The sequence below is a fragment of the Rissa tridactyla genome, chromosome 2 (assembly GCF_028500815.1).
Source record: "Rissa tridactyla isolate bRisTri1 chromosome 2, bRisTri1.patW.cur.20221130, whole genome shotgun sequence".
In the NCBI taxonomy this organism is placed as follows: Eukaryota; Metazoa; Chordata; class Aves; order Charadriiformes; family Laridae; genus Rissa; species Rissa tridactyla.
The window spans coordinates 27,854,431-27,879,319 of NC_071467.1; the positions used below are offsets into that span (position 1 = coordinate 27,854,431).

General features: G+C 37.6%; 1 protein-coding gene across 1 annotated transcript in view; it reads right to left on the bottom strand.

Annotated features, from left to right (window-relative positions):
- SLC26A7 (solute carrier family 26 member 7) overlaps nucleotides 1–24,889 on the bottom strand; it is a 70,943-nt gene that overhangs the window by 33,091 nt on the left and 12,963 nt on the right. Inside the window, exons 2-5 of the mRNA XM_054191970.1 lie at nucleotides 21,710–21,820; nucleotides 17,271–17,443; nucleotides 8,574–8,738; nucleotides 1,131–1,283 (exon numbers count right to left, since the gene is read on the bottom strand). Of these exons, the coding sequence (XP_054047945.1) occupies nucleotides 1,131–1,283; nucleotides 8,574–8,738; nucleotides 17,271–17,443; nucleotides 21,710–21,820 (602 nt within the window). The remainder of the gene's footprint in view (nucleotides 1–1,130; nucleotides 1,284–8,573; nucleotides 8,739–17,270; nucleotides 17,444–21,709; nucleotides 21,821–24,889) is intronic.

The following is a 24,889-nucleotide window of genomic DNA, read 5'->3' on the forward strand; positions in this document are numbered from 1 at the left end:
ATGAAAGGGATCAGTACAAGTCTCTGTAAAGCCTCAGGAATCTTGCCAATCAGTGTCCAAACTGCCTTTATGCAACGCATGCTCCAGACCACTGCCATTCACGTGAGCTGCTTAAAATAATTCATAATTTAGGTGCTCCTGAGTGGTCTGATTCAGCTGATGTTCTCTGGGTACATCTAATCCAGACTGGCAATGTCGACTTCAGCACATAATACAGCAGAAGTTGTGGCTGCCTCTTATATTTGCTTTCCTGCAGGTATAAGTATTGCTGAGGGAGTGGAAAATTCGTCCCTGAGGAGTTTCACACTCACTTCCTGCACTTTTTATGAGATGAAAACACAAATCCCAACAGAACAGGCACAGGTTCCAGTCTGTGATCCTCAGTTTGCTGGTAGATTTTATCCAGTATTGTTTAAAAGGTAACACAGAAACAGATCTTCACATTACCTTCTTTTCCAGCATTTTGCCCAAGAAAAATTATTCTTTTGTAAACAACTTTTTCCAGCAAAACAAGAGTAATTGTGATGATCCACTCTGGCAAGCACCTGCCCTTAATTTTTTTAAATTTTCTTTTAGCAGTCTAGAGAAAAATAGAAATCTTCTGTCCCGGCGATGATTATTTCACTATAGCTGAATCTTTAAAGTAGGGATTTACAATGCAATAGCTAATTTCAATTTTGCGTAAGCCATGTGAGAGGAAAACTGCAAGTAAAATTACAGAAAGCAATAGCCTAGGTATTTAACTTCATTGCAGATAACAAGCAACATCTCAGCCACAACCACCCAGCACAAGACTTGCCTGGAGTTACAGCGTGCCCGATACTTTTCATTTTTTATTTCAAACTTCTTACACTTTAGCATTCTAGGTTTCATGTTCTTGTGATTATGTAAAAAGTAGTAAACACATGAAAAATATTACACAAATTGGGAACGTATGTAACTTCTTTCTTAATTATTTAGCCAAACTATTTCCTGTTCTTATATTTAACACACAGCCATGAAAATTAGCTATCCATTTAATAAGTGGCAGGTGTGGCTGTGGGTAACAACAGACAACACGGTGAACTTCAGCAGATTAGTTTAACAAAGCTTTGTAAAGCAAAAAGTCTGATGTTTGATTTTGTACTTACCAAAACTAGGTCGATGGGAAGAACAACTTTAATGTTTCTCTTAAATTTCTCATTCAGTTCTTTAACAAGAACCAGCACCACAATGCTCAGCAAGGAGAGAAGTAAAGCCTCCAACTGAACTGATCTGATATTCTCAAATATGTAGGCATAAATCTACAATGAATGGCAAATAATAATCACAGATCAAAAAATGTATCGTTTTGTGTCACATGATACGGTATATTCTACACAACTTTCAGACATCTCAAATAATATGAGAGCTGGATCAATACTGCAGGACCTGAGTCATCTGACAAACTGGCCTGCACTTAAGATTTTGATAGGAAGAAAATCACCAATTTATTATTGCTAAAATACTATGGAATTTTGAAAACTCAAAAACGAAGTGAATATTAATATATATGAATTTACAACTTCCTATTGGTAGAAACAAGCAAGAAAATTCCAGTAAATGTGAAGTGTAGCTTTTTCTTATTCAGTCTCATTAAATTCAGTAAGATAAATGAGTGTTGCACAAAAAAGTTGAGAGAAGCCTACACACACAAAGATTAATTTTCAGCGTCCATAGCTCATAGCATCCAACAACTCTAATAGTAAAAGTTATTTCTGAGGAAAAATTTTAAAAGACAGAAAGGAGAGGGAAAGAGAAGGAGAGAGAGGAAGAATGAAAAGGGAAAGAAAAATGCAGTAGTGGGAGGATGGAAAGAGAGCAACAGGAATCTTCCAAGAAGATCGTCTTCTTCAGGACATCCTCTCCAGTGCACAAGGGGATCCACTCAAATGCTTTTCCAGAGTAACTATAGCTTCAGCAGGGCGCACTCAATGTCCCTGTTGGTTGCTCTTGCCCATTACACAAACAGTGCTCCATGGAGTACACTTGGGTCAGGTCCAGATGCTGCACACACTGATTAGCTGTCAAGCTTTATGTACGTATGCTATTGGCTAGTTAAATAACTAATATTATCTACTCAGCCCTGTTTCTTTCCCTAGCATTCCCTCATTCTCTACAACTACCTAAAAGGAGGTTGTAGAGAGGTGAGGTCTGGTCTCTTCTCCCAAGCAACAAGCGATAGAACAAGAGGAAATGGCCTCAAGTTGAGCCAGGGGAGGTTTAGATTGGATATTAGGAAAACTTTTTACGCTGAAAGGATTATTAAGCATTGTAACAGGCTGCCCAGGGGAGCTGCTGGGGCACAATTCCTGGAGGTATTTAAAAGACAGGTAGACATAGTGCTTAGAGATATGGTTTAGTGATGGTTTTTGTCAGTCTTAGGTTGATGGTTGGACTCAATGATCTGAAAGATCCCTTCCAACCTAGGCAATTCTATGATTCTATAAAATTATAAGTTAAAAGCTGCAAAGCAAGAAGTAAAAAGAGAATAGGGGAAGAAGGGGTGATTCACACACCAGTGGCAAGTGCTTTCCAAGGGAAACTCTCCTTGGCAAGGTGCAGGAATTGCAGGTGCATGGGGCACACAGGACCACAAGGCTCAAAGTCCTGCCACAGCAGGCTCTGGGATGTTGGGGAACAGCTACTTCGCTGCAAGTGAGAGGCAGACTGCAGCGCTAGGAGAGAAAGATGAGGCTGGAGCAGAGCTATGGAGCTGCAAATGGGAGGCCCTCATCTTTTCAAAGATTAAGATGTCATGCAACATGCTGTAAAACATGGTTAGAACAATATAGTTGGATCCACGATGAAGAAAGCATCATGGAAGGATATATAGTGCTGAATATAAGGAACGTGTGGAATAGAAATATGGAATAGGAATAGAATGACCAACAGTGATGGGTAACGGGGGTCTGTGATGAAGAATACAATGCTGCAAGTAACAGATTCAGAATAACGCAGTTGTCTTTACACCAGCACAGATGACACAGTTATCAGTGAACAGTAATTTCAGTTCTACTCTGAATTTGAGGGTCCAGAAAATGAGGCAAAAATCAGTATCAGAACAGATTAACAGAAAGTAGTGAAAAAATTCACAAGTCTACTGGCATGGTTAGAAGGACTGAAGAAAGTCAGAGGGAACATCTGTCCCAGTAAACAAAGAAATAATCGATCCCTATCACAAGTTGTTTTCAGGCCTCACAAATAAAAGCAACAGTCTATTGCCTGGAGGAACAAAGAGGCTTGAAAATGGATATAATACACATGCTTACTAAAGCTGTAGGGGAAAAAACAAGTCACTTGAATTCTGCACTTCTATTCTGGGAATTACTGTGTAGCCTGAAATATAAACCATATAGAGAACAGAAGTTAAAATCTAGGATGTAGATTTAGACTGCATCACAAGTAACTTCTTTTTAAACCACAACGCTAAGGATAATAAAATAATATTAAAAAAAAAAGGTGTTTTCTCTGACAGCAACTAAGACGACCACTAAAATAAATGAAAAGTGACACTTGTAGTTTTATCAAAATAAAGATTAATAATTTTCTGCCCCAGAGAACCTATTCTCAAATACACGTATAATGCTAATAAGGTTTGACAGTTTGGAGCTTAAGTACATATATTTATATTGGATAGGAAAAAATACTAGAAAAATTATTTTAGAAAGAATCCTGTTCTAGCAGAAAGGTGGTCAATATGTTGATATAATTTTTTCCAGTATTCTGATTCTGTCACTCCTTGAAGAGATGATGCTTATTTTGAAGAATTAATAAATTACTGATAATTTCCAGTTTTTTCCTCTCTCACTCTTTCTAAGAATATTTTCATAATCTGTATGGGGAAAAAAAAAAAAGCTCTAAAAATGGTTGCAGAAAAAAAAGACAAAATTTCTCATAAATTCCTCATAAAGAGGAAAATTTAGTCCAGTCCTTTGAAATTTATCCCTTGGACTTTTGGTTAAGGATATACAGTATAACCCAGCACAAACGTTTCTCAGAACCCAGGAAAACATTTTTAAATCAACTTGTTAAATAATATAATCTATATATGTCATAAATCTGAAGAATGGTAATGAAACCACAGTTTTTAACCACATATTGCCCCACTGTAATCGGACAACGTGGGCTGTGTCTTGAGTGGCTTGGGACAAGCCTCTGTACCCATAATTTTCCGAGAATGCATTTTCAAGAGAGCACAGGACTTGGCGCAGTGCCCAAGCAGAAGCTGTGATTAATTAGGACAAAAGGAGGCAATCTGGAAAACCGTACTGCAAACTGTGCCCACAAACTCACCAAAGGCTGAGCTGGATCTAAGGTGAAGTGGTAGGAAAAGGGAAGAAATGAATTAATTCCTAACAGTCAAAGTCGAAGAGATGTGGGCTTATTTTTAAATGAATGGTGTCTGTAGAAGCGTCAGCACTAGCTATCTGTGTTTATGGTGTTGAATTTAATTTTCCCAGACAAGGTGAGACATCAGGTTGTGGGAATAAATATAATTTTAATGAAGGATTATAAAGAAATATGTGTAAGCTTTTAGAATGTCTGTCTTTCTATAGCCAAATCTTGTAGACCTTTGTCATAGCTGTTTCAGACTTTGCAACAAACAATTTATATGAACTGCTCAGCGTATTTTTTGATGTTTCTCTTCAAATTGTACCCTTCAGCGTGTAGGCTACATCAGCCAATAAATGAAAAAGAAGGGGACTACCAATGCTCCATAGCCCGTGCGAGTTCAGCAGCACCAACAGCCCTACCCCCAAAGTGTCTGTAGTACACTGAAACAATTCCGGCAGTAATACATAAATATTAAATCAATCACTATGTCAGACTAAAGAGCTTTCACTGACTAGTCTGTTCCTGAGTAATCATTCTCCGAAAACCTGAAACCACCCATTTCATGGTGTGACTGGCAAAGCCAGGAGACCATTTCACAAACCACTCATGGGCTTTTCAGGAAAAAAGAGCGTGTGGCTCTTAACGTGAATGTGGTTAACATATACTATAGCTATCTCTCTATACTATACAGTTCACACATTATACTGTCCAGTCAGTTATTGTACTTAACCAAGGTGAAAGTGTGAATCCTAAATATAAGGACCTAAAGCTCAAGCCTGCAGTAGCGCTGACATCTGATTCAAAAGAAATATTCATAAATGTTTTCATCACAAGCATAGTTATAAATTCAGTATTTTATGTGTTTTGAAATAATCTACAAATTCTGTAGCAGAATTTAGTTTGATATTGCAGTGTACAAAGCAATTTTTTGTGTCATTATATAATTTAAAAAATTTAAAAATACAGCAATAATATATTAATTGGACTGTTTGCCTCTTGCTTTTTTATTTTTATTGCTAGTTTTGTGTAAAGATTTTTAATTGAAATGATCTGGCAATATTTTGAGGAACCAGTGAACATTTTGGCACTCAATATAAATTTTCACTTAAGTGAAAAAAGCAATATCCTAACTTTGCACACATACATGTACAGACATGGAATGTCCCTATCCTCATGGGAAATTAATGGCTTTGAGTTCCACTATAGTTTCACGTATTTTTGTAGGATAATAAGGAACACTGTAAAGGTTTATATTCTAGAAAGGATGTGTCTTCCAATGTAATAAGGAAATCTTCTGCATTCTTTTTTCTTAATGAAAACCCAAAAGATTATTTTTAAAATTAGTTTAGAGGTTGAAGCAAGCAATAGAGTTAAAGGAACATATTAGTTGAAACACTTAATACAGCTTAACAGTAGCTGACCTCATCGCATTTTCAAAAATGTTTCATTCTGATGTTTGCTGGACAAATACAACAGGCTGTGGGAAAAATGTACAGGCAGCTATTGTGAACTGTATAGGGAACAAACTGGAAGAGACAGGGAAAAAAAGGACCAATAGTGGGAACAAGAAGGTTTTTTCAGCTAATTGCAGCACAACCACAAGGATTTTGCAAGAAACTTCCAATACAACCACAAAAGACCCCATTTTTCAAAGTAGGTTTGTACGTTGCAGAGGTACCTTTTGCAGTGCTGCATTTTCTCAGAAACTTGTGGAAGGATAAATATATCTGCACACGGATAAAGGGCAAATATAGGTATGTTTTTCTGTTTTCAGATATTATGTAAAACTTGATGATACTTTTCTTGTCCCTTGTAAACTTATGTCTCACGTAGTTTTCCCTCACCGATTTTCTTTTTCACCTTCACCTTGCCTTTCCCATTTGTAACATATCAATCGATGCTGCAATGTTCAGCCCAACTGCAGTGCTACAAACCCAGTACAGGGAAAATGAAATTTAATAAATTACATGAACTATGTGTAAACACAAGAGTCCCGTAGGCTCAAAGCCAGTGTAGTAGATTTGTTCTCCATATACAGAGTTCGCTTTTACATATTTAATCATGATCTCACTTGCTATAAAGAATCCATTTCACTGGCTTGCTTTACTTTCAACTCTCCTGTCACACTTTATTAAACATTCTTATTCTTGCTTTGCCAACCCAAAGGCTGCCTGAGGCAAAGCAATCAGCTTTGTGAGTGGGAGGTGTTTTGGAGTGGAGAAAGAAAAAAAAAAGTAAGCAAAAATACCAGTCTTTGAGTTTCAAGAATTTGGAGGAAAGAACATGTCCAGAGACACGTGCCAAATTTGCTTTTCACTCTCTACTTACATATGCACACTAACATATATCTAATTAGTATAATTTTCACATAAATCTACCACCAGAGAAAAAAAAGTTTGCTAAAATTTAAATCTGGTGATTCTGACGAAGATACTGGACCTTCTTGAAGTAATCCATAATCTGAACAGATATCAGAAACCTTTTAAAATATTTGTATGGTAAAATTGTCCCTTCTAAATATGGAGACTTTTTTTGTTATTCTTTCAAATTGTACAGAGGTTTTTTTCTTTGTTCATTTGTTTTCACACGATTCCGAAGAGCAATCAGAACCTTAACAAAATTAAGAAAATTATTCTTTGGAAAATATTCAAAGGGGTTTGATTTCAAAAGTGAAGTGAAAGGCAAAGAACTTGTTTCAGATACATTAAAAAATACAAGGGATAAGGGAATAGATTTCTTTCAAAGCATTTAAATGACCTCATTTATGATATCATCAGCACACCAACGTGGAAATATTTCTTCGTATCACTGCTGCTCCTTATTATTGCTCATAATGTATGTTTTGATTATGTCTTGGCTGTGGTACTTAACACCAGTCATCTCTACAAGATGACAATATTCCTATATGTAAGTATAGTCTCCATGGAAACACCATGAAAAAGGGGCTAGTCACATTTTATACTAAGTAGCATTTATGAAAAGGTTTTTAAAGAATTAAAAAATATTTTAATATATGGTGAATCATTTGTAGTAGTCTCACAGGCCAACTGACTACTCATAAAAATGGCTATGACACTTTTTGTTATGTACTTAAAAGATAAATTCCTTGTGTTTATTACATGCCCCTGATTTTCATTAATAAATTGGTCCTGTAAAAAATTTACCAATGGATTAGCCATACAAAACATTATCAAATTTATAAAAAACTATGAAATAAAATTCTAAAAAACAACATCATCTTATCACAAAGTTCACATTAACAAATTTCCCAAAATAATATGAAAAAATACAGAGTAAAACAGTGCAAGAAAATGTAGTCAGTGCTTTTAAATAAGGTGTCTGAATTTAGTGGTTAATTAGATGAAACCTCACTTCATCTGGTAATCAACTCATTAATTGCTATCAGTGCAATGTAAATAACATCTCAGCAAGTAAATAAAGTTTTATTATGAGGAAAATATAATTTTGGCAGATACTGTTGTAATACTAATGCTTCTGCCAAGAGTTTATTCTTGCAGCACCTAAATGCAGGGTTTGCTGGAATAAGTTACCTGAAAGAATACGTTCTCATATTTTTTTATGCCATAAGATTATACAACTTTAAGGTTTCAGCCAACAATATCTGCTTTCCAAAGGGAGTAACCATGATACTGTATGAAAAGCTGTATGCATTTTATAAAAATTACCTTAAAGCTATATACTTGCTGTGTTTATGGCAAAGTAACATAATGTCATAAAGCAATAAGTAATATATCTAGTAATTTTTGCATAGGAGATACAGAAATCATGGGTCGTGTTTCTTTTACCACAATGATGGTTAGGTTTTATTCAGCAAAATATGAAGAAAATATGTTTAGAATGACATGTTAAATATATGATGATATATCCTCTCCACATGCTACTCCGGAAAGAGTTAACCCTCCCTGTACAAGTGTGTAATTGCTCAGGCTAATGAATGGAATTACTGATGGTGTAATACACATATTTTAAATTGATTACTGTATCCTTTCAAAATACGACCCATTCCTGCTAATTCTTCATCAGGTTTTCCTAACCTTATTCTTACAGACTGAGCAAGATGAATGCTTTGGTATTACATCTTCCGTGCATTCACACACATACATAACAAATTTCTTACACTTATATATAGCCAAATAGTGTAGTTATTTAAGAAAATGTTAGCTAGTGGAATAAACCATCTCTGTAACCGAACTCACATGAAAAAATCCCAGTGGTCCTGATATATATGGCATTTTCATTCCCAGCAGATACTTCACTTGTGAAGTCACAACATGCGTAGCTGCTCCTGTTGTCATCGCGCTTATCACCGGTTCCGTTAACAAGAAAGTGGCACTGCCCAATTGCAGCATAAACATCGCTACCTAAATGGCAAAGAAGTGTATATCAGCAATTATAATAAAATGCAGCTTCCTGGTGATAGGACAATGAGCCAGCGTCCTTTTAATAAACTGTAAGATCAATCAGATAAAGATAAAAAGTAGAAGTCCTATGAGGGATGCATCTAGCTGAAAATGGAACCCACTGAAGAAGCTCTGTGCGTTTACCTGCATTGTCTTATTTGCATCACTGGTTTACCAGACTCTAACATTAGTTTAGTAACAAAAGTAGGCTCAGAGAAACTGTCTTCATGCAATGCTTATTATTGTCTCCCTCTCAAATACATGAGCACAATAAACCCTATAAAAGCACCAACTCAACACAGCCACATGAAGTAAAGCAACTCAAAAGGTGATGGTGGTGCTGACTCATTCTTGCCCCACTGATATTCAGCTTGAGTAGGCAAAGGGCCGAATCTTGGTCCAGCTTACTGACTGCCAACTTAATGATATCAGGAGTCCCAGCGTTAGTAATTTCAACAGCTACCGAACTTATTAGGTGCTAAAACTACAGAGAGATGAGTCTAGTGGTGAGAGCTCTGTCACCCCACGGAGTCCTGCCCTGCCCCAGGCTGCTGTGCCATCAGATTTCCCTTCCCACACAGTCACACAACTGCTTCGCTCCTCAGTGGACCCGTAGCCTCCTGATACCCCACTGACCCTGCGCATGGGGTTCAATATACCATGACACTTGGTGCTCTCATGGTACAATATCATAATATCAAATATGTATCCCCAGTCCACTACCTCTAGTTACATCAGCTTCATAGAATCATAGAATGGTTTGGGTTGGAAGGGACCTTAAAGACCATCTAGTTCCAACCCCCCTGCCATGGGCAGGGACACCACCCACTAGACCAGGTTGCTCAAAGCCCCATCCAGCTTGGTCTTGAACACTTCCAGGGATGGGGCATCCACAGCTTCTCTGGGCAACCATACATTGAGGTTCTTGATTTTGCAGGTATTCAGGTAAAGGAGGACAGAAGTTGCTTCAGATGATGGAGGATATAAAAATAATTATCTTCTTTACAGAGAAACAAGGATGTTTATATAGTTACATGTTCTGTATGAACAAACTTTATAAACTTTTAGTAGAAGTAAACTATTTTAAAGACCTTTAAAATCTACTTCCTGTGTGTTTGAAAAATACTTGAACTAACTTAAAGTAGAATATCTGTCTACAATCAGAACATTTAAATCATGAAGAAAAATTCAACATCCAATTTCATAGACACAATCCCATTTACAAACTGGATTTCTCTGCTAGAAAAAAAAGTAGGCTTTGGCTCTGCTATATTTAACCTTGAAGATTATTTCAGAGTACCGGCATGTAATGAAAGAATAGTATTTCTCTCTAATCCAGGAATCTGGAGTACAGCTGAATCTACAACTGTTGTAGCTACTTCCTAGGAATATAGGACAAATACCCAAAGTATTATTGTGTACTACTGTGCTTTCTCGCCTTATCTCATCCTGCAATCACTCTTTTCCTCTGAAGAATGAGATTTGACAGCTCTTAATTCTTTGAACAGGATTGTTACATACCTACAGATGCTACTGTGGTTAGCATAACGCTTCATCCTTTTCTGATCCATATTAAGATATTAAGTTACATCAAAATTATCTCCCCTTACAATTAGTTCTGCAGATTCATTAGTTAAAAAAAAGGTTTCTTACTTCATAATCTTTTCCATTTGCTATTTTTCTGCCTGAAAAGTTACATGCTCTTGGCACTGAGGTGTTTGTTACAATACTTTCGAAGAGGATTATTTTGTGTTCACTATGCTAAATATCCCCCTTTTGGAATACATCACAGTCTCCTTTGCTTTACTTTCTTTTGTTCTCAATCTAAAAGAATCATTTCCAAAGGTTATCATTCTATATGCTTGAACACCATTTATTTTTTAACGATAAATCTCACCTGTATGCAGTGAGCTACTAGTATAATAGCACAAAAGAAACAAAAATACCAAAGTGAGTGGCTTTTAATTTATCACAAAAACCTCTAGTGAGCAATTTCCTCTTCCATCTGAGAGATTAAATCTGAGATATTTTTTTTCTGTAACCCACTAATAGCATGTGAATGGCTCTGTACTATGAACAATCAGAACAATGATTGCCATTCAAGATTGGACTCGATGATAATTACTGTTATAGCCTCAGTGAGTAGTAATTTAGTTAGTCAGGCCTAAAACCAATAATTACTAACTTCAGATATTTTGTTTAGATGTTTGTTCTAACTGTGCGCTTATTCATGTATTTAAAACAATGTTCACAGTAGCAAAGTTCAATAAGAAACAAATTCTCCCTTCCCTAGCAAATTTTTATTTGTTTTCTAAGATCAATTTGCATTGTATGGATGTGAAATTTTGAACTGTATAATAGCTGAGTTTCCAGAGAATGAGGTGGATGTTTATTTACCTGAGGATTCAAAACCACGAAGGCAGTTCTGTGAAGTACACAATATCACAGAGAAATATTAGTTAATATTAGCATTTCCAAGCAATTATGGCGAATTATGGCAAATGGTGTCATGATTGCAGAACTTAGCAACTTCAGCATCACTCTCATATTTGCTTTTTTTTTTTTACTTTATTTTTTTTTTAATTTTAAATCAGCAGCATTTTACGGGGATGTGACGCTGCTTCACAGGTAGTAACCAAAGAGGCATACTTCAAACATAATTTTTATTGTTTGTTTATAACTGTGGGTTATGTAAAATACATCCAAACCATGAGTATGGTTTCAGGTAGACAATTTCTGTAGCCACTCAGTTAAACAAGCAGCAGCCTACACTGTTTCCCCGTCTCTTACTGCAGAAGGTAGTTCAGGACTTCCAGAAACAACGTCAATGCTTCACCAGCATGTACGTCCTACTCTCCATTGACATTATAGTTAAATAAATAGAAGGTGCATCCACATATCTTACATGGTGAAGATCTAACAATGAAGCAACCAGAAGAGAAAACATCTGCGGAAGAGAGTGTAATTTTCAGCATAAGCTGATACAGGAAACTCCTGCTGCCCTCGCAACATGAGTGATATACAGAAACTGCTTAGATGAAGGGGGGGCAAAAAGTTGCTTTGAAACAAGCCTTCCAAATCTCATTGCATGTGAGTTTTCTTGACAGATATACTTAATATTTTTCGCATTTATACCGGCCCAGATCAACTCTCCAGATAACCCCCCATGCTGGGGAACAGACATGCAGCTCACTTGGCTGCCACTGCTTTCTGCATCAACACCGCTTGAAACTAAGCTGAGCTGACAGCACGTGATCGCATCACTTTGTGTTATGCCATAAAAACTTTCACCCACTAAGCAATAACCAAAACGTAGAAAGTTCAATATTCTTAATGAAATTTCTAATAATCTACTTTATCCTTGCTGTGGTCATGATGCAGACTTCCCACTTTATTTGCTGACATATTGTATGATTTTTCTTCCTTCTTGATGCAGAAAAACTACAGGGCAAATTGACAGTGAAGTGTCAGAACGGTAAAAACATAAAGTACAAAAAAACGCCAAATGCAAATAGGTTTCTCGTTTTGTTATTTGTACCAATACTGGGCTTGTCTTAAACTGTAGAAGGAAAAAAAAATTCACATATTTTAGGATTGCCTCCAGAATTTTTCATTTTTGAAAATTCAGTTCCTAGGGTTTGAAGCAATATTTCAGGGAGAGAACAATCACAGTAACAAAAATGGTTTTAAAGGTGCATGGCTACAGTTTCTTTATGCAACTTTTTCAGTACATCACACTATGTTAAAAGGCTCATCAAGAAGTAATATTCTTCAGATGAATTTTGCTTTTACCAGGTATACAGTGTTGATCAAATTCATGTGAATGAAATCAGAATCCGTCATAGAAAGGGGAAAAAAAAAACACAGGAGGAATGAGAGGTGAATGAGGTGAATCAGCCTTGGGTTAATGCACAGTAAAGGAGAAAAGATCATGGAAACAAATTATAAAAGCAAGTGATTAGACAGAAGTGGTGGAAGGCGGTATTTCTAAAAAAAAATACAGGAAAAAAATTAAATTAAAACTAAAGTTTTGAACAGAAGAAAGATAATACAAAGCCAACCTTTTATTTCAGCTGTCTTTACTGCTCCATAATTTTACCCTGACAAATAGAAGAAGAGAATTCCAAGATTTATCCAGGAGAAGAGAAATGAGTAATTGGAAAAAGCAAAGCCCTTGTGTTCATTACTTCAAGCCCTTTTGGTTCTTGTCCACTTTCAATACTTTCTTCCCATGACAACGTGCTCAGTTTGTTATTGTTAAAATTCCACTCTCACTGTGTAGTCAATCTAACTGTAAGGCCAGTAAAAAATTTTATCACATAACGGGAACTTTGGAAATCACTAATCACAAACTTTCTGTCCACAGTAATTGAAAGGCTGATATCATGTTACCTGCTGCATGAATTCAGTTTTGGAGAATGAATTTTAAACCCCTCAAATCTCCATGTTCTGTAAGATGCAGCTTTTTTTCACCATTAAATCAAAAAAAAAAAAAAGTGGTGGTGGTATTTCTGATCATTTGCTGCATGGGCTAAGAAGATAAGGTCAGCAATGGGGAATATCTCTTGGAAGGAAACAATACAGTCTGTGAGCCTCTCATTTTGTACCCTGTATTGGGTATCTCAAAATCAGAGGTTGCAAAAGTGAAGCCTATGGACTGTCTGGAGACCAACAGTCAGACACGCACAGTCCATCTTGACTGAGTCACTAATTTAAAACTCTTTTTGGCCCTTTTCAATAGACATTATAATTAGGAGGCTTTGGTCTTTCGAACTACAGCTCTTAAGTTCATTGCGGGTGGCTTGAGATTATTTGGTAGCTTCTGATGCTGTGTAGAGTGAGCTTTTCTCACTCCAAGACCTGAAAAAGATGTCTTTCTGTGGTGTTTCTGGACTAACACATAGCATGCTGTACCATAATTGTGGGAACCAGGACTCCCATCCGGCCTAGCTGTCCTTTTCAAGATATAGAATATAAGCCTGCAAGAAGCTATTTCTGCTGTGAAAGAAAAATGAACTATTTTCCTGATTATCACATAATGAAGACTCATGTTTGTACTTCATGAATAATTACGTATAACATAGAATAGTGCAGGATAGTTTTCCCCACAGGGAAACAAAGCTTTGGACAAGAATATTAGCCTTACTCAAACGCACTGCATATTCAAATGTACTCTTTTATTATTAAGCAAACCGATAATAGACCCTGTAAATTTGTTCCCCAGAAAACCAGAAACATTTTTTTCTTTCCAATGCTGTAAATTAGCAAGTAATTATATGTAAGGTTTTAAAATACAGTAGCTGAAAAGCTTAGCAGCAAAAGTGTAGAAGACTGGAGTGTAATAACCAGCCATTTCTCATTTCTAGAGGAGTAGCACAACTGAAGTTTGTAGTACTGTGGTTCTTAAGAGAATACAACCTTTTTCTAGGATAAAAATTATTTTTTTCTCTCTTTGAACTGCAAGCAGCTTTCCTCTATTTATTCAGCAAATTTAATGTTGAATTTCAGTTTAGTATGTTGGGGATTTTTATAAACACTTATATTTATGCAAGCATTCTTGCATATATAATGTACTAATAGGAAAAAAATATCTTATCCCAAAGTGATTTTTTGAGGATCTTTGCATGCTGTAAAGGCATCACCCAATTCTAATTACAAAGTCATTCCATAAGCATCTGTTATGTTCTGTCATTTCTTCTCCCCATCAATACCTCTGAGGTATTTATTATCAGGACATAATTCCATTAACTTGATTAGCTTTCCATGCCCTGTTTATCTTTATAGAGTAGCAGTTACATAAACATAAAAAAAAAAAATCTGCATTATACTTTCCATTCTGCTTTTAAAAATTAAATAGCCTCTGTGAATGCACTATATTAAATGCTTTTGGTAATTACAGTTTTTATTTTATGTTTAGTTATTTTCTGTTTTAATACTATGTTATCTTCATCAGGATGCCTCTTAGGACAACTGAGTATCTTCTTTCTTTTATGAATGCTCAGGAATCTGAAATTAATGACTTGAAGAGGTTTAGGCAGCTAAGCCCCAAATTTCAAATCTTTTAAGCTCCTGATGGTCAGAAACCAGTTCCACTTTATTTCATGTCTTGACGGCACTGAGACTTACAGAGGCTGCTCAGAGCTTGCCTCGCACACAAATGCGCACTTACCGTCTTCACAAAACACAAAGCAGCCAACAGCAGTTCGGCTCAAAACCACACCTCTTCCCTTTGCCTTCCCTCTATGACTCACTATTTTATAAGCTTTTTCCTTTTTTTTTCTTTAACATTATTTTCTAATTAGTGTACTTAGCCAGACTACTGGAAGAAATACTATCAAATTGTTTTTCTGGCCAAGGAAGTTCAGGTCTTTACCTACTTTCCAAGCTGTTTTTCCAGCTGTTTGGAGAAGGACATTTCATCCCTCCTGTGGAAGCTGCCCAAGGTATGGAATAGTCATAACATCAGTCGTTTTTGTGTAACTAGATTAGAGAACTGCATTTTGATTTTTTTTTCAGAATAAAGAAACAGTTTTATGGGCAGACACCGTAACGCAGGTCTGCTCCCTTCCCAGAGAAGTACCTTCCCAACTACGTTGACAATTCTACTTTGTATTTCAGAATGTCTTCGACCAAAAATTATTGCCCAAAAATACATCACATACGTCCTTCTTGTCCCGGAGTACCTCATCTAGTTTAGACTATTCATTTTTAGTTTAGTCTGATAGGTAGAAGCAAGTCACTGGCTTAGTTCTCCATGGCCAGCAAGATGTGGCCTGTCACCTTATCTGGGAATTGCAGCAACTGTTAGCCAGGAGACTGGGATCGTGATGAGAAATGTAGATTCCCATGCTTAACAGCACCTTGGATGATGGCAAAGTTTAATCACAGCCTTGATCCAGACTTTCACTTGACTATCGTGAATCAGTAGCTTCAAGGCATTCCTCTAGGGTATGGGAAATGAGTATTTTCTTCTGGTCTTTAGCCACAAAACTCACATGAAACACTAGTGGCAACAGTACAACCACCAGCTGTATTAGTGTGACTCTAATGCAAGTGACATTACTGGCCTGGGAGAGGAGCCCATGCACGTGGCATGGTTCCCTATCAATCAGACCTGCTTTGAAGGTGTAGGCAGAGGATTTTCTAGTTCTTCTCATCCCAACCAGGATCAAACAGGACATAGACTGAGATAAGTCAGGTGCTGTGGTTGAAGGCACATGGAAAGGTAGAACTTTTCAGAAAGACAGAGTAAGAGGTCTGGAGGATTTACACATTTAATGGGATTCTGCAGCAGCGAAGCAAAAAATTTCTGCATCGGCTTTTGAAGTTAGGTCAAATGCAGGCACCAACTTCCCGCTTGAGAGGTTTTGGCTTTTCTGGGGATGACGTATGAAATTGTCCGTCTGTGAGCACAGCACTTCCACGTGAAGAGCTCTGTGCATGCTCAAAGGATTCTGCTGGTACAAGCACCCCGCACACGGTGCAGTGTTGTGTTGCGCACACTGGTGCAATGGGAGAGCACATGCAGCAGCCAGGCACAGTCAGCATCAGGCCTACTCCGTGTGCTGTCTGTAGGGTTTCCCTCATGCTGCTGCCCCAAGTCATAATTCTGTAACCAATAAAAGAAGGAAAAAAATGCAACAGAGATGACCATGCTTCTTCATATTTCCTACTGACTAACATAAGCCTATGCCCCAGTTCCTGCTAAGTGTGCGGGGCACTGGAGATCCCATTCTAGGCTCCTTCGCTCATCCCCTGCATGGCAGAAGGATTCAAAGCACTAAGTGCAGGGGTCCAAGTTTCATTCGGGAGGCCAGGTACCCAGGAGATGTTGCAGTCCAGCATTGGAACATTTCTACCATTTTAATATTTACAAGAAAGGAGGGAAGCCTTCTTTGAAGACCTAAGAAATTGGCAATGGATAAAGGAATTCAGGTCTTGTGGTCAGAATAGCAAAAGAGAAAAAATTTAAAAGACCTCTGATCATTTGAGTAAGCTTTAGAGAATCATTTGAAGACATCTGTTTTACTAATTTATTTCATTTTAACGATGGGTGTGTGAACTCTGAAGAGAATTTAAAGATGTTTTCCCTACTGTTTTTAATTATTGGATATTGTATAGTATTTCTCTTCAAGCCAAGAGTAATAGCAAACCTCAGGAATATGTAAATGCTTACCAGGAGCTGATTCATGTTTTGTTTCTGCAGAAGGAAAGGGAGCACCAACAGCAACTGAATATTATATTAGAGCTGACTGAATGTGGTTTTACTTCGTATTGCAACACCCTAGGAGCACGTATACAGACAATTACTACATCTCGACAAAGGAGCAGCAAATTCTTAAAACACATTAATTGCATCATTCATGGGCATCAGACCAGACCCATGGTCAGGTTTTCTCAGATAAGTGAAAAAAAAAAAAAGTATTACAAAAGTCACAGCTGTCACAAATGCTATGCATCAGTTAACACAGAGAATACGCGTTCGCCACCGACCTGAATGATTCCTCCCAGAAATGAAACTGCTGCTGCAACTCCAATCCGCTGCATTTCAAACTCCGATAGGCCCAAGGGTCCTGAATTATTGTTTGTAGTGAAATTAGTCCTGACTGAAGGAACAAGACGCTCAACTGCGTTGGCAGATATTAAGGAAGTTAAAGCAAAAGTTCCTATAAAAAGAGCCACACATTAGTCACCAATAATTCTGTATCTGTCTGTACTCGTCACTCACAGTCTCTTTTTCAAAACTTGGCCGTTATGAGATAAAGTGCCATTTCGTTCATGCCTGTCATGCTAAGAACAATTTTTAAGGTAACCTTTTTATGTAACACACATTTCTTAATGTAAAATACTATTTGTAGATACGAATTAAATGTCAAATTTTTTGTGAGCATATTCATTTAGACACATTAACAAAAGAGGTTCAAACACAATTCACAATGATTTCAAATATCACAAATGCTTTTGACTCACCCTGGGTATGATGAAACAGCTTTTTGTCTGAGGATGCCAAATGTTCACTGCTCAAATTTCTAGGGCAATTAATTCACACTGTATACATAGTACCTAGCCCAATATAGTTAGAAGATGTGTACATTCAAAAACTCAACAAAAAATCTGCACTCTAATAAATGGAGGCAGAATATGAGTGAAACATTTATTTGCTGAGAGGGGTAAAGAAAGTTTAGTGACACATAGATAAAGAAGGATGATAATTCAATATTAAAAAGCACAAACATCATACAGAGCTCTAAGAGCATAAGAAATGCCCCACTATGTCAGACGAATGGTCCATTGTGCCCAGTACTCTGCATCCAGCTGTGGCAATCAGAAGTGTTACCCAGGAAAAGCACACAAGCCTGGCCACTTTCTGCAGGCTGCTTCCCCAGCATCCATAGCTGATGTATTAGGGATGTTAGTGAGTATTTCCTATGCAGTCCTTTTAGATTTTGTTTGTGGACTAGCATTCATGAATTTGTTGAATCTCTGTTTCAACCTGCTTGCATTTTCTGCCTCCACAATGTCCTCTGGGAGCAGGTTCCGGAAGTTCACCATCTGCTGTAGTATTTTCTTTAATCTATACTTGGAAGGTCTTTTAAAGTGACCTCTCACCAGTTTCAGTGAGCTCTCCTTGTATCTAATGTTGCAGGATGTAGTGAATACTGTTCTGCCTTCACCTTGGCCTTCACAGAGTAAACTTCCCAGCATGAATACCTTGGGAACCCACGAGGGACACCTCCACCATGAAAAATGATCACTAAGTCCTACCTTTTGCTTGTTATCCTTCAACTGGCTAACAATTAACAAAAAGACTTTTCTTCTGTAACAAGGGCAACTTAGTTTCTTTAGTAACCTTTGGTGTTGAACCTTATCAGTAGCTGTTTGACCATTATGTTATCTGATATTCAAAGTATTTCCTTTTTCCATGGGCTTAGTAACACTTATACAATACTCTAGGAGATCAGTGAGGTAAGATTTTCCTTTACAGGAGTCACATTAACTCCTCTCCGACAGACTTTGATTTTATATATCTTACCAGTATTCTTATTTTTCCTTATAGACTATAATAAGGGTGAAAGATGGGTCTGCAGTTCCCAGGATTTCCTACAGAGCTCTCCTGACATTGCAACTGCACTGGTAAATTGACAGTCCTATGGCCTTGTTATACCCTTGTCAGAAAGGTGTCCACCAGTTTCCTTCCCAGTGTCCTATTTTGATGTATTTAAAGAACTTTTAACTATCAGTTTGATCATATGGCACCCTTCACATTCCTCCTTTTAGCCTTCTAAATGTCCTGTATATTTTTGACCTACCACATTTCATGGCTTTCCTGTTCACCTCATTTGGTCAAGCTTTCTATTTTTCAAGTGCCACCCTGTGACAGTCACCTTAATTTCCCCTTTGAGCCGTGAAGGAGTTTTTTGATCACATTTTCTTTTTTGAATTATGATACACATTCTACCTGGGCCTAAAGTTCTGGGTCCAAAATTTAAGAAGGATGTGAAGGTCCTTGAATGCTTCCAGAGGGGGGAAACAGACCTGGTGAAAGGGCTGGAAGGAATGTCCTATGAGGAGCAGCTAAGGACTTTGGGTTTGTCTAGTTTGGAGAAAAGGAGGCTGAGGGGCAACCTCTCTACAGCTTCCTGAGGAGAGGAAGTGGACAGGGAGACGCTGATCTCTCCTCCCTGGGTTCCAGTGACAGCATGTGTGGCAGCGATTCAAAGCTGCGCCAGGAGAGGTTTAATTTAGACATTAGGAAGCATTTGTTTACCAAGAGGGTGGTCTAACAGTGGAAAAGGCTTCCTGGAGAGATGGTTGATGCACCAAGCCTTTCAAGCATTTAAGAGACATTTAGACAATGCCCTTAACAATATGCTTTAACTTTTGGTCATCCCATCTAGGTCAGGCACTAGATGATTGTTGTAGGTCCCTTTCAACCAAAATATTCTTTCCCTTCTCTCTTCTTTCTCTTCTCTTCTCTTCTCTTCTCTTCTCTTCTCTTCTCTTCTCTTCTCTTCTCTTCTCTTCTCTTCTCTTCTCTTCTCTAATGCTGGTAAGTGAAGAGATTTGTCACCAATGTACATGAGGAATTTCAGAGCATTTGAGGATCTGAGGCAGGTGGTATAGCTCCAGTTCAGCCTGCGCACCATAATTCCTTAACTGAGGCTGGTGGAATAAGTGCATGAGACAGTGCATTTCTACTGAGAGGATCAACAACATATGTCACACACATTTATTTAAAAAAATCTTCAGGACAGCAAGAGAACTGTTTTGTTTCTTTTTTTTCCTAAGATCAAATTCTCTAATAGACACCTGTGAAAGCAACAGGTTTGCACACCAGAGAATGTGCAGGAATCTGTGGCTGTGGAGTTATGGGACTCTCAGCAAATTGTTCTCTGAATAATATTCTCTCCCAAGGACAAAACATCAGACTTAGCTGCTTGTACTTACCCATTTTATCATTTGTTTTCATTACTAGAATTTATGTCAGCCAAATATTTCTTTATTTATTTTCCTACATATGCAATGGATTCTTGTCTTCCTAATAATCTTACACCAATAAGCTGCTGACAATGCACTGAGACATTATTAATTTTTAATTGAATATGTTTTAATATGTTTAAGAAAAAAAAGTTCAAAAAAAAGTATACTAATATATCTCTACTCAAGTGTCAAAATTATTTTCCAGTTTCTAAATTTTCGCTTTTTTTGGAATGATTCTCTTTCTTACATGAGCTGAGTACATTCCATCACTCATTACAGCATCAAGTCAGTAACAGCATCCACAAGCATCAAAAGGCTCCAATAGTTTCTGTGCCTTTACGAAAAACAATCTTTCAGCCTTCCTTTTGTTGTGAGAAAAGTTATAGCTGTTCAGCAATTTTTAGTAATTTCCTTGAATGTTTTTGAACAAAAAAGGTGATCAAAATAGTGGCTAACTTCTTACTAAAACATTTGTCAGTGCATACACTTGAGCAATCAGATTCTGCAGAGTTAATTTTTTGTGTGATTACCCAGAACCACCTTTCTTCCTTTCAGGAGTTTTTCTCCTCCACAAGGAAAACACACCTCCTCCCTGCTTAAATCTTCTGATGACCACAAAGGCTGCTTCCCTTCACCCGGTCCTATCACGCTTTGCTACCGGGCCTGTCTCATCCTTCCTGCAAACTTGAGAGGCCACTGAGTGCCCGCTTCTGCACAACAAATAATTTGTGGTTCAATCTCATGAGTATTATTTCCAACTTTGGTTTATAACTTGGGTTCTTTGGAGTCAGAGCATTCGTCAAACCATTAGGAGGTCAAAGTCATTCAACTCTTGCAGCTGCTGTTGGCTTTGCTGAGGGTAAACAAGTAACTCATAACTACTAGCATAGCACCCAGGACGCAGCTTTTACTGCCTACCTAATTACTCTGCAAGTGGACGGGAGTTGTACTGAACCCATTGAGCGAATCTCTAGCTTTAATACTATAGCAGGTAATAGGCACAGAAAGCCTTTTTTTTCTGAGAAATGCAGGGTTTTTTGTGTTTTAGACAGGTGGGAACTAATGTATGTTTTCTACAGTTTAAGCAGCAGTCGAGCCTTTTTCATTCCTGTTTGCATGTATCTTGTTGGCTGAACACTTTGTTAAAATTTTAGCCTGAAGCAGATTTCTAAAGTAGAGTTAAAATAAAAAAGCCTTTAGTAAACTACATTTACAAAGGAAGTGTCAATGCAATATTAAATTATAATGGCAGGAGAAACTCTAGTATATTCTTAATGAGGCTCTTTAAAGTACTTAAACTCACAAAAAATAGTTGTAAAAAGAAGCACAAAAACATCTTATTTCTGTTTAGTCTTAGATAATTCTCCTTCCATTGATCTTATAACAAAAAAGAAAAGTTTTGGCTTCCAATTCCTTATTTCTGAAAATGTTTTTAGCAAATAGACACTTACCTGTTGCAACATGATGTCCCATTCCAAATGTGGCATAAATAATGACAGGAAAGAAAGAGCCATATAAACCAAAAACCGGATGGACTGAAGACAGGACCGCAAAGGCCAGCCCTATGGAAAGTTAAATGGAATTACTTCACTATATGAAGATAAAACTGTTCTGCATTCAATTTTTTTTATGAGGAAAAGTCTACAATTTTATTAAGAGCAAGAAAAAAGCCACCTTCATTTACAAAAACCTAGAGCACAAGCCAACTAGTGTACATTGAGTATCAGGAAGAACTGTGGAAGGGTTTTCATCTATTGTCTCATGAAAATCCTCACATTTTCTTCTGAGTCTTGGTCACCAGCAGAAATAAATGGGTCACAGATACAATCTATGGCATCAGCTACCATGTTTCCAGGTTGTCACCATCAGTGGTTCCAAACATTTTTTTAATAGCCAGTCCTCACAGGAGGATGCACCATTGTTTCACCCTCACCCTGACAAAGATGGGTTTGAGACTGCCAAGGCTCCAGGCAGTCAGATGGTTATTTCTTACAAACAGTTCAAAACCTATAATTTTGGTTTGGATGGGGCCCCTTCAGTCTGCTTTCTTCTAATTTCTTAAAGAAAAAAAAAATAATTCTGGAGTTCATTGTCTTTAGGTGCCTGGGTTTTTTTAATCCCTTAGGTATTAACTTTTTTTGTTGTTACATAAAGCTGTCGGGCCAGAAACGGAAAGTATTTTACTTCTGTGTTGAGATGGAGAATGAACTAAATCGGTTAGGATTTAACTTCACAGACCTACTAGTTACCTTCATTGATTAGCTATAGAGGACAGCACCTGTCTTTTTCTTAGAAAGTCTTGGAATATGCCAAGAAATCGTCTTTTAACAGAGACAAAGGAAGGGAGGAGAGAAGAGGGAGGAGGGGAGGAGAGGAAGGGGGAGGGGAAATTTTAAAATACATCTATTCAAAAATTCTGATGCCTTCTTTTAGACAGAAATGGACTTCATTGCTCTTTTGCCTTTTAATTAGTGTATCTACTGATCATTGCTTCTGCTTTGTTCTCTTAGCGCACCATTATCGTGAACCAGGAAGCTCTTTGAAACATCCATGTTCACATGATCAATAAATATAAAAGAAGACACTGACCCAAGAGCAACACAGAAGGATGTGCCTGAGGAGAATAAAAACAGCACAGGAGAGAACTGCATGACCCTATCCAGGCAAAAGTAAGCATGGGGAAAAAAAGTAGAGAAAAGGAGATAGAGGTTTTTGAGACTTGTTCAACACTAGAAAGCTCTTCCATTGTAACCATTTTATGAACAAAACCAAAAAAGAAACAATAACTTTGTAAATAAATCATGACTCATGAGTAGACTACTACTCACACAGATATTCCAGTCTTGCAAAAAAGCATGTTGCAAGGATGATTTATTTTACTCTCCAGAAAGTAAAAGAACCAGAAAAGTCAGTATAACTTCAGCCACAGATTAATTATAACAATATAATTGAAATGAAATTACCTCTGTGTGGCCAAGCATAAGGGAAATACACAAGATTCAGTACTGAATGCTGAGTCAGGTATGTTCTTTACAAGCACTATTGGAAGAGGTCTATAAATCCTGGTTAAGAAGATCTGCAAAATTCTCTATATTTAAGAGACTCATTCATTAAATGAAAGGAATTCTCTAACACTAAACCAGAAAATTACAAATATTTTTATTTGAAAATATTCTTATTTCCAAAAATTCCTATTCACATACTGCAGAACAGCTACACAATGCATAGAAAACTCACCTCGGTGAGTTCCTTTACATGCTCTCCTCCTCACATGTTTTTTTCAAATGTTTGGACTCCATCGGTTATTACAAAGGAAGTACAAAAACTGCCACTTTGCTGGGAAGGTTAACAATTTTGAAAGGTATTTCTTAAAATATCAAGCCCATTTTGCAGAAAACAGATTGTGTTCATATTATTCTCAAGTTTGTGCTTGAATTGTGTTAATTTTGGATCTTGAAGTTTTCCTTATACAATTTGCACTGTTCACTTTGAATAGGTTTTCACCCTAAGTAACTTAATCACTCAGTTCAAGAGGAGGTCAGCTCAGAAGCTGTACAAAACAAAACTGAAGGGTACAGTAATACACCGCAGGCTAAGCTAAAATATTTCCAGAAGAGGGACTACTAGCTCTTTTACTATTCAATATTTTCAATTAATCCAGGATTAAGAACAGTATACATTGTTCTTTCCTCTCAACATTTACATGGAAAACAAGGGTTCAGCTACCGCAAAATATTCAGTCACCATCTGGCTGATTCTTGCCCCTCTACATGTGTTTACTTTGGTTTTGTGTTTCCTAAGACTTTCTGAATCTGAAACACTTGACAATTATGGCCGGACTGTGTTTGATCCAGCATAAACTGTACATGTTGTGGGTAGAGCACAAGGAGCTCAACCCAGCCCCAGGTCACGCACACAGAAACTGTGTCAACATCTCAGTTCAGCTCTCTGAACAGGGCTGAGGGGTACAGAGAGGCACAACCTGAATGAACCCTTATGGCCAGGAGAACTGGCTGACAGAAATCTGGCCTGTAAAACTGTGGAAAAGGGGCTACTTTACTCACAGACTTGCTGCTGAGAAATATCTCTTGTTTACAGGCAGATAACCTAAACATAAATCTGGCCCCTGTTTTTCCCTTTCACATGTAGCCTTTCATAGTCATAGAATCATAGAATCATTTAGGTTGGAAAAGACCCTTGGGATCATCGAGTCCAACCATCAACTCCACTCTACAAAGGTCTCCCTTACACCATATCCCTTAACACCACATCTAAACGACTCTTAAACACATTCAGGGATGGTGACTCCACCACCTCCCTGGGCAGCCTATTCCAGTGTCTGACCACTCTTTCTGTGAAGAATTTTTTCCTAATGTCCAGCCCAAACCTACCCTGCTGCAGCTTGAACCCATTCCCTCTTGTTCTATTGCTAATTACCTGTGAGAAGAGACAAGCACCAACCTCTCTACAATGGCCTTTCAAGTAGTTGTAGAGAGTGATGAGGTCTCCCCTCAGCCTCCTCTTCCTCAAACTAAACAGTCCCAGCTCCTTCAGTTGCTCCTCATAAGGTTTATTCTCCAGGCCCTTCACCAGCTTCGTTGCCCTCCTCTGCACTCGTTCCAGCACCTCAA